The 16,640-nt window shown below is 43.5% G+C and overlaps 1 protein-coding gene across 2 annotated transcripts in view; it reads left to right on the forward strand.

Moving 5' to 3' along the window:
- The window catches only part of DOCK1 (dedicator of cytokinesis 1), a 245,380-nt gene that overhangs the window by 44,767 nt on the left and 183,973 nt on the right, over positions 1-16,640 (forward strand). For both annotated transcript variants that reach the window (XM_079312227.1, XM_079312226.1), the window contains exons 19-23: positions 1,689-1,786; positions 5,101-5,190; positions 5,541-5,641; positions 7,539-7,673; positions 10,898-11,006. In XM_079312227.1, the coding sequence (XP_079168353.1) occupies positions 1,689-1,786; positions 5,101-5,190; positions 5,541-5,641; positions 7,539-7,673; positions 10,898-11,006 (533 nt within the window). The remainder of the gene's footprint in view (positions 1-1,688; positions 1,787-5,100; positions 5,191-5,540; positions 5,642-7,538; positions 7,674-10,897; positions 11,007-16,640) is intronic.

Here is a 16,640-nt window from a genome sequence, read left to right on the forward strand (position 1 = left end):
CCCCTTTCAGCTGGCCTGCACTGACATTTTGTGCTCACAAATGTATATTCATTTAGCATTTCTCTGCCATCACGCTGCCAGTCCACGTGGGTTTGTTTTCTTGGGGCAATCCATGATGCTGTTCTGAGCTAGTCTGTGGGCTGGCTTTTGTTCAGATCATTTCTTCTGTCAAGCTGATGCCTTGTTAGAAGTCAGACTGCAGCCAAATTCAGGGGTGGGAAGCTGATATAAATATATCCATGAAACACTTTGGATAACTCACCAAGGCATCTTTGCTTTGCTTCCAGAAGCAATTTTTTTTTGTTAATGGTGAGTTTCTAAGAGTTTGGGTTCAGGCTATAGACTTCTTGTAGGATGCATTAAAAGGAGTGGAGGACTTGGATTCAAGTCTTTAATGTAGTAAAACTCTCTTGATTTCTCCTCACAAAGAAGGTTTGGTTTGAGTGCTGCTCAGAAGGGAATCTTTCCAAGGAATACTGAGGTCCTTTCCACTAGAAGTAATTTCATTTATTACTTAGAATGAAAGATGTTTGAGAAAAGCATAGCAGCTGCTGTGAGTGTCTGCAGATAATTTCCAGAATCAACTCTGCAGGTTCCTGCCTTGGTAAACATGTTGATTGCTTTGGAAGTGTGAACAGCAAAGAGGTGAGGGGGTATTTGTTGGGAGAAAGTGCCTGTTTTGAGGTATTTTAGGCAGAATTCACACTGTATGAATTATATGGGGAGGTGGGTAAGGTGCAGTAGTGGGCCAGGGGCTAAATTGAAGGTAGTGAGTCTTTAAATTAGTCATAAAATCATTGAAGTTGGAGAAGACCTTTAAGAACATCAAGTTCAGTTTTTTATCAAAGGCATCTCCTGAGCAGGAGTTGCTGCCAGTTTGGTTTTGAGCTGAAAACTGTTTTTGCATGGGTGAGGATTTCCCCCTGAGGCTGCTTTGGCTAAGGCAGGAGGGGTGTGGGGTTTGGGGTCTGTGGGCAGAGCTGGGGCTGGGATTTACCAGAGAGCCCCTGCTGAGAGCTGCTCCCCAGTTTTTCCTGAAGGAAATGACTGAAGAAAATAATTTGTAATGATTCATGGAGGGAGCATTCCCTTCTTCAGCAGGGAATGCTGGAGTGAAGCATCTGCAGGGTGCAGGGTTTGGGGTGAGACCATTTGCATCATCTGGCTGTGCCCTCAGCTCCATCCCTTGAGAGCAGCCAAGCAGGGGGGCACAGGAGGATAATTCACCACCCAGCTTTCCCCCAGTCTCATTCACTTTGGAACTTTGTGCCCCATTGTGCTTTATTCTCTTTGCAGTTTATGCAGTGAGAGCAGAGAAGCTGCAGACACTAATGCTGGGAGAGCCACTGCCCTGTAGTATGACTGTGTTGGTGGCTGACTAATTCCATTTTGGCATCTTCTTCTAAATACACAACTGTTGTGTACAGCAAATTAAAAACAGAGGCTTCCTTGGCCTAGATTTTCCTGCTGATATTTCAAAAGCTGGCTGCTTTTCTGCAAGCCTCTGAGATCTGTCAGGGTGGAAGGATTGTCTGAGGTTTCTGCAGCCTCAGAGGGTACAAAAATGTGGTGTTGTCCCAGGAAAAAGGCTGGAGTAAGGAAATAAAACTTTGTCCTGCATGTGGTGATGGAGAGTGAGGAAAGGGAAATATCCTGCATGAGATAATTGCTGGTTTTTTAATTCCTAGTTGATCTCTTGGGGCTGCTGAAGTGGAGATCCAACACGAGCCTGTTGCACCAGAACTTGAAGCAGCTGATGAAGGTTGATGGTGGTGAAGTGGTCAAGGTAATGAGTTCATGTTTGTAAAAATCCCAGATTCTGAGGTGTCTTTGTTTTTTTTTTTTTTTGGCTCCCCACACTTTCCCCCTCAGCCTTACTGCACTCACTTGCACATTAAATAGCAACTGGGGATCTCCAAGGTGCTGATGTTCCTCTCCCTGCCCTCCAAGAGCATTGCAGATATTTGAGAACTGATAAAACACAAAAAATGCACATTTCTGAAAATCAGATTTTTTTTCCTAGCACTTTGGTGAATTTTTATGTACAGATGTGAAGAAAAGGTGTTTATCTTTGCAAGATTAGACCATCTCAGGAGTCTTTACATGGTAATATTAAATACATTTTTAATTTGTGGATGTGGAATGCAATCCTTGTGCGTGCTGCTGTTGTTTTCTTTTAAAAAATACTTCTGGAAACATTCAGCTGAGCCAAGTTATTTACATTTGCCAAGGCCACTGAGTGATTGCAGAGAGCTACATAAAGACAGATTTAGCTGTGCAAAAGAGGAGGCTGGGACTTTATTGAAGGTGTTGTAATAAATCAAATCTGAAACGGTGTCAAAAGATGTACTTGGGGACAGGTGACCCTGGAGAGTTGTTTCCTCACTTCAGGGGATTTTTGGGCACAGAAGCAGAATGAAGCCTCAGCTTGGAGTGACTCCAAGCAGCTGGGAATGTTGTTGTCACCCTTGGAGGGTGGGGAAGGGGGTCCCACAGCTGTTTGCTGTGGTTGTGTCCTGGCTCACTGCAGAGCAGATCTTGCCCTGCTGCTGGCTCCTGCTGAGCATTGCTGTGCCTCTGGCACTTGGGATTGATTCTCCCTCCTCCCAAATGGGACATCCCAGAGTGTCTGGCACCCTGCTGGGTGGGGATCTGGGATTTCCTCAGGATGCACCACAGCTGGGCTTGCAGAAAAAGCAGTTTTGGAGGGAGTTCTGCAGCTGGCACAGGCTCAGAGCTCAGTGAGATTCCCTCTCCCTGGGCACAGCTGGAATCATGCAGAGGACAGAGTGTTTAGTGTTGCTTCCACCACCATTTTTCTCCTTTTTTAGAGGGTCAGTGTTTACATTGTCCATCTGCTCCATCTTTGTGGAGCCTCCCCTGCTGCAGGATCTGGTTTGTAACTCTTCCTTTCTGTTCTTCCAGCTTTCTTTACCCTTCCTGTTTTTAACTACAATGCCCAATGCAGTTTGGATATCTTTTAAAAAAAGTATTGATGTGATAAAGCACATTCATATTTTTTGTTCGACCATTGCCTGTGTTTAAAAGCCCCAGTAAAAGCCTGAGCCTACTGGTGTTCATTTATTTGAGTGGAGATGAGCTCAGATACCCATTCTGTGCCTGTTCCCACAGTGTGTGCAAGCTGTAAATGTTATCTCCCTTCCCCAGAGGCTCTGGCTCCATTTGTGCAGAGTGTGTGGAGTATGAGAATGTAAACTAATAGTGTAGGAATTATTCATGTTACCTGAGACATGTCCTGCCCCTTCACACAGCAGCAGCATCTCTGCTCTTCCTGCTCTTTCACCAAGTCCTGGTGAACAGATTTAAACTTGAACTCTCCTGATGAAAGTCAGGCTGAGGTGCCTGGATGTGAGATCAAGGCTTGATCAGCCCCCCAGAGCAGAGTGTGGCACCCAGGAGTGCAGTTTCTCCTCAGACCAAGGGAGAAGCTTCTCCTGGCAGGCTGAGAGCTGTGCTTTGCACTGCCCTCACTGCCAGCTGGCAGCAGCCACAGTATCATTCAGAATTACAGAACCTTTTAGGTTGGGAAAGACCTCTGAGATCAGAGTTCAACCTTTAGAACATGGAGTCCAGCCTTTAATGTGCTTTATTTGCACATCTTCTTTAATGGAATGAGTAAGGCTGGGAGAAGGTGATGTTTTTAATTTGCCCCAATAGTGAAATTATGAGCTGGCTTTTCCCCAGGACTGGACTAAGATCAACTGCAAGAATTTTGGCTTTTCTATTTTTTCATCCTCAGCAGCACAAACTGTGTGTTCACTTGGTTGAAGGAGTTTGACATTCAGCTGTGAATGGGGGTTAATTCCTGACATTTGGCTGTAGATTTAGGAGATCAGCTGAATCAGGCTTGACCCAGGAGATCACTGCACAGCATGTTTAGAGGAGGAAGGTGGGAGTCAGGCTGGTTTTCCATCCCTCTCACAGGGGTGCAATGCCTCTTGTGGCTGCAATCTCAGAATTAATTCCTTTCTGCTTGGTGGGATGTTCTTCCCCAATTGCATCCTGTTTTGTCTATGAGGCAAAAAACTCTTTTTTTTTTATTTTTATTTTTCCATTTTACTTCCCTGGGAGGGTGGTGATGCCCTGGCACAGGTGCCCAGAGCAGCTGTGACTGCCCCTGGATCTCTGGCAGTGCCCAAGGCCAGGCTGGAAATTGGGGTTGGAGCACTGGGACAGTGGAAGGTGTCCCTGCCATGGCACTGGGTGGGATTCAAAGTCATTTCCAACCAAACCATTCTGAGATGATTTGAGACAGATGTGCTGGAACCATCCAGGTTTAACCCCTTCTTTCTCAGCCCCCCCTGAGCTGTGATCCAGCCTGGCTGTGCCCTGGAGGAAGGAGCTGCTCAGACACAATCCCATTCCAGCAAACCCCCTGGGTATTGTGGCAGTGGATTCCTGGCTGGCTCTGGGGAGAACTCCTGGAACTGGGAAGATTTTGTGCCTGTGCTTGACTGGAACCCCCTGGCACTAACCTGCTCTTCCTCTGATGTTGCACAGGTTGGGGGTGCCCAGGCAGGGGAGTGAAGACCTTGCTGTGCAGGTTTGGGGCAGCAGTGGGGTGCTGTGTTCCCATGCCTGCATGTGAGAGCCCCTGGAGCTGTGGATGTGTGAGCTGGGATGTTCTGGGTGCCTCCCATGGCTCAGCTCCCACTTCCCTTGGCATGAGACCCCATTGCTTGTGTGGTTTGTGCTCTGGAACACCCAAATTTCCAGCAATGCATGGGCCTGCTGCTGATCTTGCAGTTTGGAAATTCTTCTTGTTGGAGCTCTGTCATAAAGTCCTCGTCCAGATGTGCCAAGTGTGATTTCTGACTTAATTTTTTCTGTTGGAGTGATAACCTGTGCATAGATAATCAACTTCACTAAAAATCATCTGCTGGGAAGTGTTGGATTTTTCCATTTGATAATCAACTTCACTAAAAATCATTTGCTGAAAAGCAAAGTGTTGGATTTACCATTTTTCAGCTAACTTTTTAAAAATGCCTTTATTTTAGCAAAGATATCTATAGAAACCTGTGTGGAATCTAAATTTAATTTTCCTTTGAAAACATGATGAGCTGTGCTGTTTCTTTGCAGTTTCTTCAAGATACTCTGGATGCCCTTTTTAACATCATGATGGAAAACTCAGAGAGTGAGACCTTTGACACTTTGGTGTTTGATGCTTTGGTGAGTTTGTAGTGGGGAGGGTCTGAAATGTATCTAAAAATGGGGAATAAATGATAGAATGGAATTTATTAGTGGAAAAGATCTCAGCTGGGAGTTATTTTGTTTAAAAGTTAAATTTAAGGTTTTAGATCTAGAGAAGTTGGATTCTAGCATGTCATCCTCCCAGAAAACAATGAAGCACTCAAATTAGTGGAAAAAATTAGTGAAATAACAGCAGAATTTAGGACAGAAGCAGAACAGAAATTTTAATGTCTCTAATGTGTCTTCCCTGAGAAGAAAGGGAATTAAAAAAAATTAAACTTCTTTTTTTTGAGAATAACACACTAATTATGCATTTTTTTTTTTTTCAGGTATTTATCATTGGACTGATTGCTGACAGAAAATTTCAACATTTCAACCCTGTCTTGGAGACTTACATCAAGAAGCATTTCAGTGCTACCTTGGCCTACACGTAAGTTGGAAAATTCACTTTTCCTAATGGGACTTGGAGAATTTTCCCAGGTATTGTTATTTAATTACTTATGTAGCTTAATTAGGAATGTGCCAATGAGCTAGGGAGAGTGTTGAAGAAGAATGGGGGTATTCTTTGTTTCTTTCTTGAAATAAATTGGTAAAATTTCATCCTGTGCAAGAAGTCTTGATTGTGCTGTAATGAAGAAGGGGATGATTTGACAATTTCAGGAGTTTTGTAAGGAAAGCAAAAGCAATTCTCACTCATATTGGAAGGAAATTGGGTCCATTTAGAATGCTCCAAATACTGTTTGTTTGGGTTTTTTTTGTGCCATGAGTTAAATTGTACCTTGATTATCCACATTGCTGTCAATGTGGGGAAGAAGCAGTGAAAGACAAAACAAACCCAAAGCCTGTTATTTTTGTTGTCTTGAGTATTTTTTGACTGTTGTAATCTTTGCTGCTGTGTTAGGCTGTCAGTGTTGAAGGAAAAATCTCTGATGGCATCTTTGCAGTGCTGGGGTGAGACAAACCCAAACCAGGAAACCTGGGGTGCCCTTTGCTGGTGCAGTGTCTCTTTGAAGGGAGCTGAAAATGTTTAAAAAATCTGATTTAAAATGGTGAAAAATCATAAAATATCTTGAGTTGGAAGGGAACCACCAAGATCATCAATCCCTGGGAATGTCCAAACTCCTGGAATTCTGGCAGCTCATCCCCATTCCCTGGGGAGTCTGGGCAGTGCCAGCACCTCTGGGGGAAGAACCTTTTCCTAATCCTCCTTTAATTCCCAAAGATTTGAGCCTTCAGTCTCAAGGCTGATATTTGGATCCCTGAGCTGCTGCTTGCAGCTCTGTGTGAGTGAGCAGAGGGTGGAACATCTGGATTTCTCAGGAAAATCTGAGGATGGTCCTTCTATGGTTGGCATGGAGAGCATCCCTCCCTTCCTCAAGAAGGGATAAAACTCAAGAAACTGGGAACAGCTGAATTCTGGCTTGAGGTGTCCCCATGGATGTGACAACTCCTGTCCTCTCCTGCCTTTTATCCATGAACACCCAGCATGGAAAAGAGCTCCAGGATCACCCAGCCCCACCTTCAGCTGTTGCCCTGCAGTAAAAAGAGGTGGCCTTGGCAATATTGAAGTGGTTACTTGAAATTCTGAGGCAGTTTGCTCCTGCTCCAGCAAATCCCCAGGCAGCAGGATCTCTGTGAGCTCAGTGTTGTTTTGTGTTAGTGGGAATAATGTGGAGCTTGTTTACTTGGAGTGGGGATGTTGGATCATGCACTGGAGCTGGGATGATTTAAAATGGAATTGCTCATGGTTGCATTAAAACCCTGATTTATATTCATTGGAAGGGAGGGAGCTGAAATGGGATTATTTTGAAAATTGTTTCACTTTTGAATTTGATAGGCTTTAAAAGGGGGAAGGAAGGAATTTCCAGCTGGTGATGTGTACTTGGAGAAAGAAATTTTGCAAATTTCAGCCCAGAATCCACAGGAAACCTTGTTGAATGAAGAAACTCATAGTTTGTGTTAATTCTAACAGCATGCTTGTATTCATTATTTTATTATTCTGATTATTATTAGTAGATGCATCTTTCTCAGAGCCTAAATCTGAATATCCATCTGAACATCCAGCAGAAAATCAACCTGAGATTTGTTGTATTGCTTATGTGTTAAATGAGTTTATGGTCTGTGGTTTCTCTTTTTTTTTTTTTTTTTTTTTTCTGCTCCAGAATAAGTTCCAGCTACTTATCAGCAAAACAAAACCACAGTGAGTTTATTAGTTGAAGAATGAACTTTTTAGCTCTGTGGAGACAATTTTGTTTTTTTTAAACCTTTCAAAATGGAAATTGTGAGAATACTTGTAACTTATGTGTGTTTTTTTTGTATCTAAACAGAAAACTGACCAAAGTTTTAAAAACATATGTGGACAATGCTGAGAAATGTGGGATCACTGATCAGCTCTTCAAAGCCATGAAAGCCTTGGAATACATCTTCAAGTTCATTGTCCGCTCCAGGATATTGTTCAACCAGTGAGTACAGGCACTGCTTAAACTTCTTATTGCCAGTAATGCCCCAAAACTGCCAAAATCTCACAGCCCATCAGGTAAAATTGCTTATTTTAGAAGTAATTTTATTTATTGCACTATTTTAGAAATAGTTGAAGCAGTGAGAAGTTATTTCAGGAGAAGGGTTTTCCCTCTTTAACAGAAATCCGTATTTTCAGTAGCAGTGAATTGGTAAAATCATGATAGTTTAGGTCTCTGAACAATTAAAGCTTGGCACTGTTTGGGGAAACTTCTGTTGCTGTATTTTTATACACAAGATGTTACAGAAGTTATAAACCAAGCTGATGAGAGCTTCACTTAGATTGAGTCTTTTACTGCTTGTTAGCACTGGTAGCAACCTTATTGCCAGGGATTTATGTACAGCTCTTCAGTTACCATCTCCACTACCCTTTGCTCTAATTTAGGGCTTGGAATTTATTTCTGTAGGAGCCCTGCTGTGAGATTCATAAAATACTGGATGTCACTGAGGCTGTAGCAGGCCCTACAAATCACTTGAAAACAGGAAAAAAAAAATAAAAATAAAAAATCCCTCTGGCTGCAGATTGGATTTCCAGACAATCTGACCCTCCAGGACTGGCTGTGGGATTTCCTTGTGGGAAGCCCCAGCTCTCCATGCCAAGGGATTAATCAGCAAAATTGCTGCATGCAGAAGGAGGCTGTGATTTGTTGTGCTGCAGGACTGAAGCCCTGCCTGGGGGGTGTGATTTGGAGTGATTAAAATGCAGGAGTGATTGCTGCTGCTCTGCTGAGGAATCACAAGCAGCAAGCTGAAGCTTTTATTCCAAAATCTGGCATATTTTTAATTCAGGAAGAGGGTGGTGGGCTCAGTGGATGGATGGAGCATTTTAGTAGTTGAGTTGTGGATAAATCCATGGAGTTTCATCCCCTTAAAGCAAAGGTTGATAAAAGGCAAAGTATTACAAGTAACCTTTGGAAATATCTTTATTTGATTTCCTCAGTAATGATCCCAGTGCTTGTGGTGTATTTACTACAGTCTTAAAATCCTCCAGGCAGTGCTGGAAGGATCAACCTGGTGTAAACCTTGTTTTCTCACAGCTGCAGGGATTTTGTGCTTTATCAAGTATATTAAATAAATAGATGTTATTATCTGACAGTAGGAACACATTTGTGACTAACTTGTTTATTTCTATTATGACTTCCTTTTTGAAAGGCAGAGGTTTTTGTCTGAAGCACTTTGATTTATTGGGCTGTCACGTTCAGTTACTCTTTCTGGTGGTATAAGTTTCACCTCTCTAATCTGTTTAGGGGGACACTGAAATCCATTATGGAAATGGGGACTTAACAAGTTTTATACCTTGCATAACCCCCAGTTTTAGCCTAAAAGGGGAATAGAAGTGTGCACAGCAAAATAACACAATTTAGTGGTTTGTTTTTTTTTTTTTTTTTTTTTTTTTTTGTAGTATTTATTTCCTCTGTGTCCAGGTTAAAATAAACTTCTTTCATATCTGGGGCTTCCAAAGGTTTATGAGCACAGCATTAAAAATGATGCACATTAACTTCAGTGTAAAGCAGCAGGAGCATCCTGAACTCCATGTTTGTACCAAGAAAAACCCATTTCCAGCTGCAGTATGTGATCCATCATGATGGAGCTTTAGATGGGATATTGGGAAGGAATTCCTGGCTGGGAGGGTGGGGAGGCTCTGGCACAGAGTACCCAGATTTTCTGTGGCTGCCCCTGATCCCTGGAAATGTCCAAAGCCAGGCTGGAGCAGCCTGGCACAGTGGGAGGTGTCCCTGCCATGGTGAGACTGGATGGAATTTAAAATCCCTTCCCATCCAAACCCTTCCATGATTCTGGATCTTGCAGTGTGAAAGGATTGTACACAGCAAATTTCTGGATGAAATTCTCTTTCTGAGCAGCAGATTACACTCAAGACCTTCCTGCTGGGTTTAATTCCAGGAGAAAATGGGGGAAGGTGAAAGGGAGCTGAACTCTTGCTGGGAGCTGCTCTGCTGGGTCCTGGTGCCAGGATTTTGGGGATCAGAGCCAGTGGAACCAGGGAGGCCTTTGGAAGCCCAGTTGCTGTTGTTGGATGAGGCTCTGGGAGGCAGTCAGCTGACTGGTCAGGGTGGGATTAACTGGGAAAGGAGTCCTGGAATGGTTTGGGCTGGAAGGACCTTAAGCTCATCCTTTCAACACCTCCCACTGTCCCAGCCTGGCCTGGTTTAATTAATGTTCAGGTTTAATCTAGATTCCAGCTCCCTCTGTTTGGTCATGTTAACTGAGTAACCCTGGTGTGGGTGATTCCCAGGGGAGAGTTTTCAAGGGTGATGTTGTTGTCTCTCCCTGGTTTTCCAGTGAGGATTGTGCCATCCTACACCTGAAGCAGGGCTGATTCTGAGTTTAAAACTCTCCAGAGAATTCCAGCAATCTTCATTATACCAATGTCCCAAGGTCTTCACCTTGGCTGTATTTTTCTTTTTGGTCTCTGGTGTTGCTCAGGTGGCTCTGTGAAGTTTTTATCCCTTGAAATCATCTGAGAGAGAAGGCAGTGGGCAGCTCAGCTGTGAGCAATCTGCCTGGAGGCACAGGGACCTTGCTCCTGGAGCTGAGCTGGGCTGAGTCATTCCTCTGTGTCAGCTGTGCTGACTCCATGGGAAACTGAGCCTGAAATTAAAGCTGAGACACAATTTAACCTCAGTGCTTCCTTCCCACTGAGAAAAAATCAAGCATCTTTTTAGCAAAAAGAGGGTCGATGGGTTTTTTCTGTCTTTCCTTCCCAGAGTTTAAGGTCACTCACCTTAGGCCACTGGTGGATTTTAATGATTTTTGGCAAGTTGTCTGGCTGCTTTCTGGCTTCATCAGCACAGAGCTGCCTGGCAAGGTCCTGCCTGACCTCTGCAGGGTGCAGGGGCTGTCCCAGGGCTGGGTGGGCACAGGGAACTGGGCACTGCTCAGGGGTTCATGCAGCACTGCTGGATGTGGCATTTCACACAGGCAGCTTTACAATAAAAATCTCTTCTCCCTGCTGGCCCAGCCTGTCTTGTCTTGAGGTGTTTTTTGGGGAAGAAAGCTCTTAATTCAGTGAAGAAAGTTGTAGAAATTACTAAAAAAATCTTAAGACAGCAACTGTTCATCTGTCATTTGATAGTCAGAAAACCACCAGTTTTTTTTAAAACAGTATTTCCATTATTGTTTGTGCTGATGAAACCTAATTCTTTTGCAGGCTGTATGAAAACAAAGGAGAAGCAGACTTCAGGGAGTCTCTGCTGCAGCTCTTTAAGTCCATCAATGAGATGATGAGCAGCAACTCTGACCAGACTGTCATAGTCAAGGTTTGTGCTTTCCACATCTCCAGCTCTGCATCCCAAACCACAGTAAGGCAGGCAGTGAAGTATTTGTTTGTGTTTGAGCTTCAAAGCTGCTTTTCCTTCAAGCAAGGTTCATTCTTGGTGTTTCTGCTGAAGGGTTTGTGTGGTTGTGTAAAGAACTTTCTTTGAACAAGTGAATTTATGGAATCCTAGAGTCATTTAGGTTGGAATAGATATCTAATATCAATGATTCTAACCTTTAATTGCTTCAAAATTCTCAATTTTATTTTAAAAGGAGGAGTTATTTTGGGTTCAGTGATATTTGGCTTTAACCATAAAGTTAAGGTGTTTTTAAGGCATTTTATTTAAGATGCTGATGACAATGATGCATTTATTTATGCCTGAGGCTGTTCAGGAACTGCAATATGATCTTAAGTCCTGGTACATATTTTAAAAAGCAAATTAGTTGTGAGTGAGACAGGAAGCTCCACCTTTCATCCCTTAGACCTTTCCTTGTGTCTCTTTAAAAACAGCATCTGCTTTTGGTACCATTGGCTCATGCAGTTGGGAAAGGGGTCTGTGCCCTCAAATGGTGCTGATATCAGAGCAAAGGCTCTGAATTGTAGGATTGGTAGATTTTTAGTGTCCAGAGGAGGCTGGATGCAGAAATTAGTAGATCTTTTTCATCATGGGAGACTAGAGAGACTGCCCTAAATGTGTTTGATAAGCTACACTTGGAACTTCTCCTTGTGCTTCCAACAAGAGTTTCTAAAAAAGATGAAACCCCTGACCCAGCCCTGCTGAATCAGCTGGGAGATGAGCAAGGGGCTGAGATTTGGGGTAGGATTTGGGGACACTTGGGCTCTTCCTGCTCAGGTGGTTGCAAAGTCAGACAGTGGGAGAAGTTCCTGAGGAGTCCAGCAGGAAAAGTCCTGAGTGAAAGCCCCCAGTCCTTTCTGGCTGAACTCTGGGGCTCCTGCTGCCATGCTGAGCACACAGCAAAAAGAGATAGTGGGGATAAAGCAGCTGAGGAGGAATATTTTATGTAGAGAGGCTGAGCCTGGATCATCTGATAAGAGAATAGAGATATTACACATTTGAGGAAAGCTGTATTTTCATTTCATTGCCAGAGCATCTGTCCTGAATGGAAATGGGCAGTTGGAGGCTGTGGCTCAGTGTGCTGGCTGGGGTTTTACCAACAGGGAGCTTGCAGATCACTGCAGTGGAATGGGAGATCTCCTCTCCTGAGACTCCTTTGCAGGGCCTGCTGCAGGAAGGCAGGTGAACATGAGAATAAAGCTAAAAATTAGTTTGGTTGTGTTCACTTGAGATGCAGGAAGGAAAATTTCTTTGCAAGGACTGGAGAGATCCACCAGGAGTGGCTCAGGTTCAGAACTGTGCAGACTCTCAGCTCCAGTCTGTGTTTGTAGGGGGCAGATGAAGCTCTGAGGGATGAGCCAGTGTGGGGTTAAGTGTGCTTGAGGATGCCTTTCAGAAGCCTTGACAACCTTTCTTTCATTATTTATTGCTTTCATCTCCTCTGGACTCTAATTAGTGAGCTCTTAGAACACATAATTGTTACTATTGGCTTTTTGCAGCTTGTGAAATTGCTTTTATGATGTTCAGGTATTCACTGGAGCTTTGCAGTGTGAGCACCAGGCAGAAATGTGTGCTTCTGTTACAGAAACCAAAACTATGGCAGGGGTAAATGGATAAATGTGGGGTTTTTTGAGAGAGTGAGTGTGGATCCTGTGCCTCCTGCCTGGCAGAAATTGTGTGCATCTGTTACAGAGAACAAAACTATGGAATGGATAAATATGGGGTTTTTTTTGGAGAGGGTGAGTGTGGATCCTGTGCCTCCTGCCTGGCAGAGCTGCAGCAGTGCTGGGAGGTGTCAGTGACACTGGGGGTGACATTGGAGCCCTCTTTCAGCATCTCCATCCCTGCTGGTAGAGAGGAGCATCAGATGGAACTGGGGGGCTGAAATGGAGCTGAAGGGTGGCAGATGTGGGAGGGAATCAATCCATGTGCCCCAGCTGGAGCTGGCACCTTGGCCAGGACACCTTGGAGCCACCAGCAGGGTGTTGGGGTGACAGGGCTGTCACCCTGCTGTCACACAGCCTTGGAGCAGCCCCTGGCTGCTGTGCTGGCTCCAACCCCAGGAAGGGCTTAAAGGGGTGCAGGGGGTTGGGAATGCTGCACCTCCCAGCAGGTGAGACTCTGATTCCCTGGGATTTGTGCATAGGGCAGGCACTTGCTGACTCCATTAGGAGGGAGTTAAAAGAAAGTAAAGGAATTTTTTCCCTTTTCTGAAGTGTCAGGGGGTTGTGGAGGCAGCAGAGGGACAGAGCTCAGGTTGTGCTGGGTGCAGCCAGGGAGGGGGAGGGAGCACAGAATCCACAGCTGGCATCTCCTGTGGGCACAGGGGGATTCTGAGGACAAGGAGCTGCTCCAGAGGCTGGAACATCCCTCACTTGGAGCCAGGCTGGAGAGGAGAAGGATCCAGGGAGAGCTCAGAGCCCTTCTAAAGGGCTCCAGGAGAGCTGGAGAGGGACTGGGGACAAGGGAGGGAGGGACAGGACACAGGGAATGGCTTTGAGCTGACAGTGGGTGGATTTAGATGGGGTTTGGGACAGGAACTGTTCCCTGGGAGGGGCTGGGATGGAATTCCCAGATTTTCTGTGGCTGCCCCTGGATCCCTGGCAGTGCCCAGGGCCAGGCTGGACATTGTCCCAGGTGCTCCAGTCCCAGTGGAAAATGTCCCTGCCATGGCAGGGGTGGGATGGGATGGATGATCTGAGTCCCAACCCAAACCAGTCTGGAATTCTGATGCTGCTGGAAATTTTGAAGTTTTGTGGATTTTATGATTAGTCCCCAGGTCCCTTTGTTGTGCAGGAAGATCAGCAGATCTTGCTTGTAGCAATTTTAGGCTTTTTTCACAGATTTTTATAAATATTGGGGAAGCTAAATAAGAGTAGACAAAGTAAAGTGTGTTTGGAGAGAGATAAGAAGCTGCAAAGACCTACACAGAAAATTAAGGTGCTTTACACTGAACAAAGCAGATGCTTTTTTCACACATCCCAGTGTTTCCATTTCTCCTTGCAAAAACTGGAATCTTCCTTTCTAGTTTATCACCGTGCAGCAGAACTGCCATGGAAATTTTCTCTGAGATGTTCCCAACTTTTTGGGCTGGATATACTGGATTTTTTTCTGTCTGCTGGGGTAGTAACATTCAAGCTGACACTGAGTGAAAGACTGCAGTCTTGTGTTCTTAGCAAGAATACTCTTTTCAAATATTCATGTCCTTGTGGAAGCTGATGAGCTGCTGTTGACTGTAGGTCTTCAGTTGTTTTATATTTTGCATTTAAATTGCCTTTTTTTTAAATTTATTTGAGTTTTTCAAGGCTTTGGGTACTCGTGGGAGGGGAAAAAAAAAAGTTTCCTCAAAAGACAACTCTCAGAATTGTACAAGGATTTAAAGTTGTTGAGCATAAAAAGAGGCTTGGAATTTGTACCTCATTTAGGATTATGGGTATTCAAAAAGTCTTGGATAGGAGAGCATTTATAGAGTTTATATATATATATATATAAACACTAAAAGGTTATTTTAAAATTGACTGGTACTGCTTCAGCTATGGATTTTTGCAATAAATAGACAAAATTCCATATGATCTTGGAATGTGGTTTGAGCAGAGCTTTACTAGCACTTAAACTTCTTATGGCACTCTACTGGCACTTAGACCTCATTGCTTTTGCCTTTTATGTACTCAAATGTGTTGGAATTAAAATGTTGAGATGCAAGAATGACTAAAGCCCAGTTGCACCCCAGGCTATGATCAGTCCTGGGGGTCTGAATTTGGGTAAAAATTGCAATGTTCAAAACAATACAGAAGTTTGAGTGTTTTTTAGTTAATTAAATAAAATTTTTAGGGATTTTTTTTTTGTGTTGTTTACAGTGGAGACAGACATTTCAGGGCTGGTTTTTCCATTTTTTAAGGTCTGGGGGTGTCCAAGCTGACAAGTTGTGGTTGTTCTGTCAGTGGCAGAAATTCAGAAATTCTCCTCATGCTGTGTGGCAGTGGGCAGCAGCACTGGCTTGGGAAGGGGAGGTCCCAGTTTGTTTTCCAAGCATCAGTTTGATTTTTTTTTTCTTTTTTTTGAGGGTTAAACTGATGAAATGAGGTGAGCAGCATTTGGTGTGTGATGCATTTTTAATGGTTACAAGTGTACTGAGCCTTCCTGGGTTTATTCCTGTTTTCTGCTAATTGGTGCATGATAATTATTTCCTTAACCTTCTCCTGCTGAAGCACGAGCTCAGCTGGAGCCTGAGAATGATGTTTCAAGTGTGGAGGAAAATGCAGATATTCCTTAGTCAGGGATTCCTGCATCCCTTGGGAGGCAGAGGAGCTGGGGCAGCAGAGCCCCTCTGATATTTGCTGCTGTGATTTTATTCAGGATGGCTGGAAAAAGCTGGGAAAAGGCTGGGAGCTCTCAGGGAAAGGAGCTGTGAGCACTTTGTGTGGCCACAGAGAGCTGGGGTGCAAGATGAGATCATTTAGTAAAGTGAATTCTCCTGTGCCTGTGGGTTCTAAATAATTCTGGTCACACTGCTAATACATTTCTCAGTGTCCACTCTGTAGTTTAATATTCAGCATTTATTGCTAAAGCCACAGAAAAGTATTTAAATGAAGGCAGGGAAATAGAAGGTGGCTGAGGAGAAAACAAGAGACTGTGTTTAATCTGCAGGGCTTTTCCAACAGGTGGAATTCTTAATAAACATCATTTCAGATTAGTTGAGTAACAAAATGCAGCTGTGGACTGAGGTTTGTGTCTCAGAATCCATGTAGGAAATCTCTAGAAAATATTTGTAATCATGTTTTGGGCTGTTCTACACTGAATTTGGGCTATTTTATACTAAATTAACTGCTTTAGTTTATGGGCTGAATAATTCCTGTAGGCTGGGGTAAATCTAAAATAGAGTTTAGGTGTTCCTGGGTGTTGTTGGATCCAGCTGCTGACTGGGCTTAATTTGGTTTGGATGAGTTTAATGGAATGGCAACCAAGATAATGCTGGGGTGGAAGGGAGGTGCTTTGTTGAATGGCACAAAAGATGAAAATTAACATTAAAATCATGTTCTCAAATGGAGTCAGGTAAAACAAATTTATTGCTTTGTCAAACAAAAGAGTTCAGAAGAATATTCTGTATTTGGCACAGTTTTTGTGCTTAATTTGGAGGCCAGGCATGCTGATGGGAACTAATGACTTTGGGAAATGACAGTTTTAAATTAAGGATTTTTTTTTTTTGCTTTTATGGATTACAAAGAGCTGAACTTAAACCCCAGGAAAAAAAGAAGTTGTGGTGTTCTGCTCAGAATACATTTTGTTTAATACTTTGCAAATGTCATTTGGTCAATCTAATGACAACCTTAAGGTAGTTTTTTTTTTTTGTTTTTTTTGAACAGCTGCTGCAAAGAAGCTTTTGTGACACTTTTTTTGTCACTCCATTTATAAACCCAAGAATGGGATAATTTTCCATTGTTGCAGGATTCTTTTTCTGTCCTGCTTTTCACTCACCAGTGACCTCCTGTAATTATCACAGAGGTAAATTCACTTTTGTATTAAGAGATCTCTCAATATTCTCAACTGTGTAACAAACAA

This window comes from Erithacus rubecula (genome assembly GCF_903797595.1).
Source record: "Erithacus rubecula genome assembly, chromosome: 9".
Classification (NCBI taxonomy): domain Eukaryota; kingdom Metazoa; phylum Chordata; class Aves; order Passeriformes; family Muscicapidae; genus Erithacus; species Erithacus rubecula.